Genomic DNA, 3,043 nt, shown 5'->3' with positions numbered 1-3,043 from the left:
GGATCTGCTCACTAAAGTCGAATATCTTAGGAAAGTGATCGTCCTAACCTTTATCCTACTTAAGCTCAATAGTACACCTTAAAAGTAATGGGTGATACAGTATCGACAAATCTATAGGGGATGTCTTAATTTTAGTTTTAGTCTTTCTTTAAAGATTCAATCCATAAATGAACAGACTGATGTTAACATTCTTATGCTGTGCATTGGTTAGCTAAGATATTTACTGGTATCAGACTATGTATCATTATCTATCGCTGATTAATGTGTGATATCCATGTATTATACGATTTTTACCTAAACTATATATTCATTTAATTTTAGATCTGTCAGTACATACGAAATGGTCGTTCAATCGACTTATTATCGAACAATTTATGTAAAATAATTGATACTATGGTATGCATTATATGCTTTGCTATAGTCAATAAATTTACCCCAAATTTACCCTATTAGTAGTATATTAAGTTTAACTTACCCATGGTAACTTTTGCTTTCTACTAGTTTGAATCTTTTCCATTTCCTCAATTTTATCATACCTGAAGTAAATTAGAATGAAAAATTAAATTGGAAAACTCTGTCATCAACATTGCTCTCTGTCGTAATCATTTTTGATCATAAGTAGCATGTATGAGTAATATTTTACTTTAGATGTCATTAGCTAAAATTTATACTTTGATATCGAGAGAAAGTACACTAGTAATGATGTCATTATCATTACTGGGAAAATGAATTAAAGGATATTGAGTTAAATCAGTACATGTCGTCCACAATCTAGCCATTGAAATTATCATTTCTGAAAAATCATGTCATAGACTGACGATAATATTCTTTTTTACGACTACGTATGTTTTCGAATAAATTTATGCGTAGATAGCTGCAGAAAATCAGGTAATGGTGGCATAAAAATGATGTTGAAAAAGTGAAATTCATAGTTAAATTGAAAGATTTTATTATTGATATTGGACTGAAGACGAAAATTTTTTTGCCTGAAGCAGCTTTACTGATCATATCTTCATATCTATATATTATATAAATTTTTATATTTGGGAAGTTTTGCTGTAATGTTGAGGAAAAATACTTAGGCTAATGGTATCAGGAACACTTGCAATTAAAATGAATATTAGGGTAAAAACTATCATTTCTATGTAATGCAGACGTAATTAGAATATGCGATGCATTACAGTATACAGTTTTAAATATAGCGCTCTAAGGAAGTCCTATTCTAAATATGAAAAAGGTGAATATTTTGACAAAAAATGCTTTAATTTTAACTAAAGAAATCTTTATAGAAAGAGGTTTCAAGTTACATCATTAATAGAAAATGGCATAACCTTTTACTTCAATTTCTATGCTATAAGTTAACTTCAAGTCAATACTTCCTGTAAGATGTTATTGTTAAATTTCCGTAGCATTTAGGGCACAGTATTAATTGCTATAACTTTAATCAGACATCAATTTATGAATCTATTATTCTGTTATAGTCGTTTAATGCTTGGATACTAATAAGCGTACGGATTTGGATATGATTAAAATGTTTAGATTGTGAACAATCTTCTGAAAATAATTACAATGCTTGAAAATTTTTACTAATCTGGTTATTCGATCTACTTTCTACTGATAGCGAAGCTGATAATAGACTTTTCCAGCATCAACACTCTTATCATATTAGGCTAGAATGATCATGAACAATATATGATAATGTGTATATTTACTAGAATGTGATTTATTGACAAAATCAAGCACCTTTACCTTTTAATTTACGTTCAGTTCATTAACTGTAAGTACAGAAAAATTGCTCTAACCTAAAACATGTTTTATACTATTAACTTGGATGATGACTGAATATTTTTGTTTTTATTTTTATTTTACGTAAAGAAAGAGTCGTTTTTCGCTTGTAGTATCATTTTGTCGGATTTAGTGTTGCTAAGTAATCAATTAGTATAATTGCAGTGTAGATTATCAATCGAGTCACCAAAGTCTCTTCAAATAAGTGTAAATATAGACTGATTTTATCACCTATTATTCTTAACCTTTATTGATAGAATGTATATCAGATTGCTTTTGAAATGTTATATTTAGTTAAAAAAACAGCTAGAACAATTTGTTTTACTTACTGTATGCGGACGAATTTTTCCGATCCACCAGCAACATAATTGCCTCCTTGTTGTATCGATGCCATATCTTGAACTTTATGACCAAATGTCGGTGTATAAATATTTCGTACAGCTCCACTTCTTGAGTTAATTCCATTGGTTACCATGCTTAATAAAGCATCGAAACTACGAACTTGTTTGGGATTCACGGTAAAACGACGCGGTTTATAAAATCGATCGCCATTTCTATAAACGTGGATATGAAAACCATGAATTGGTGGTAATCTTGTTGTCGTCATAGTTGATGTACTGGCCGCCATTTTACTCTAGATTTCATTCTACAATTCGTTAAATGTAAAGGGTAAAATAAAAGTTAAAAAACAAATCGTAGAATAGCTCGTTGGCACAAAAATTAATGCGTTCGATGAAAAAATAAAATAGGATGTTATAGAGATAAGTTTAATCAATTCGAACTTACTAGGGATCAAATTAACAAAGTTGAAAATTGATAGTGTTCACCAACCAGTAAAGATCTTGTAGAAACGGTGAAGGTTATTCAATGTGGTGAGAGATTGATTAATTATTAGATTTTAAGTCCAGTTAAGTAGACTCATCACGATTTTGGGTTTATTGGGACATCACGTATACTCACGTGTAATTAACAATCACTATTGAAACTGGCCAGAAAAATTTTTTGACACTGTTTAATATACGACTTACACCTTGACAACAACACTTATTATTATTCTTAATACTCTGGACGTATTTTTAGCTTTGCTTTAACGACTGCTTTCGCCTTAATCACTTCTATAGAAGATCTACTTTGGTTATTCTGGCTACTAACTTATTGTAACGTGGAAAAAAATTCTTCAACTGCCAACAACTTTTATATTAAACTAATATTAGTTAAAGTCGCGTGTATTCTTGTCGATGATCGGACTATAGATTGA

At 30.0% G+C, this 3,043-nt stretch overlaps 1 protein-coding gene across 1 annotated transcript; it reads right to left on the bottom strand.

The window, feature by feature from the left end:
* Positions 1-2,110: 2,110 nt before the first annotated feature.
* TRIADDRAFT_32084 (uncharacterized protein) lies at positions 2,111-2,392 on the bottom strand (the record flags this gene model as incomplete). Its single annotated transcript, XM_002116999.1, has 1 exon — positions 2,111-2,392. The coding sequence occupies one exon, from the start codon at positions 2,390-2,392 to the stop codon at positions 2,111-2,113; it is 282 nt and encodes a 93-aa protein (XP_002117035.1).
* Positions 2,393-3,043: the final 651 nt, after the last annotated feature.

Source organism: Trichoplax adhaerens, genomic scaffold (genome assembly GCF_000150275.1).
Source record: "Trichoplax adhaerens TRIADscaffold_21 genomic scaffold, whole genome shotgun sequence".
NCBI classification, from domain to species: Eukaryota; Metazoa; Placozoa; class Uniplacotomia; order Trichoplacea; family Trichoplacidae; genus Trichoplax; species Trichoplax adhaerens.
The sequence above is the reverse complement of the archived record's forward strand: the minus strand, read 5'-3'. Positions and strand labels throughout refer to the sequence as shown.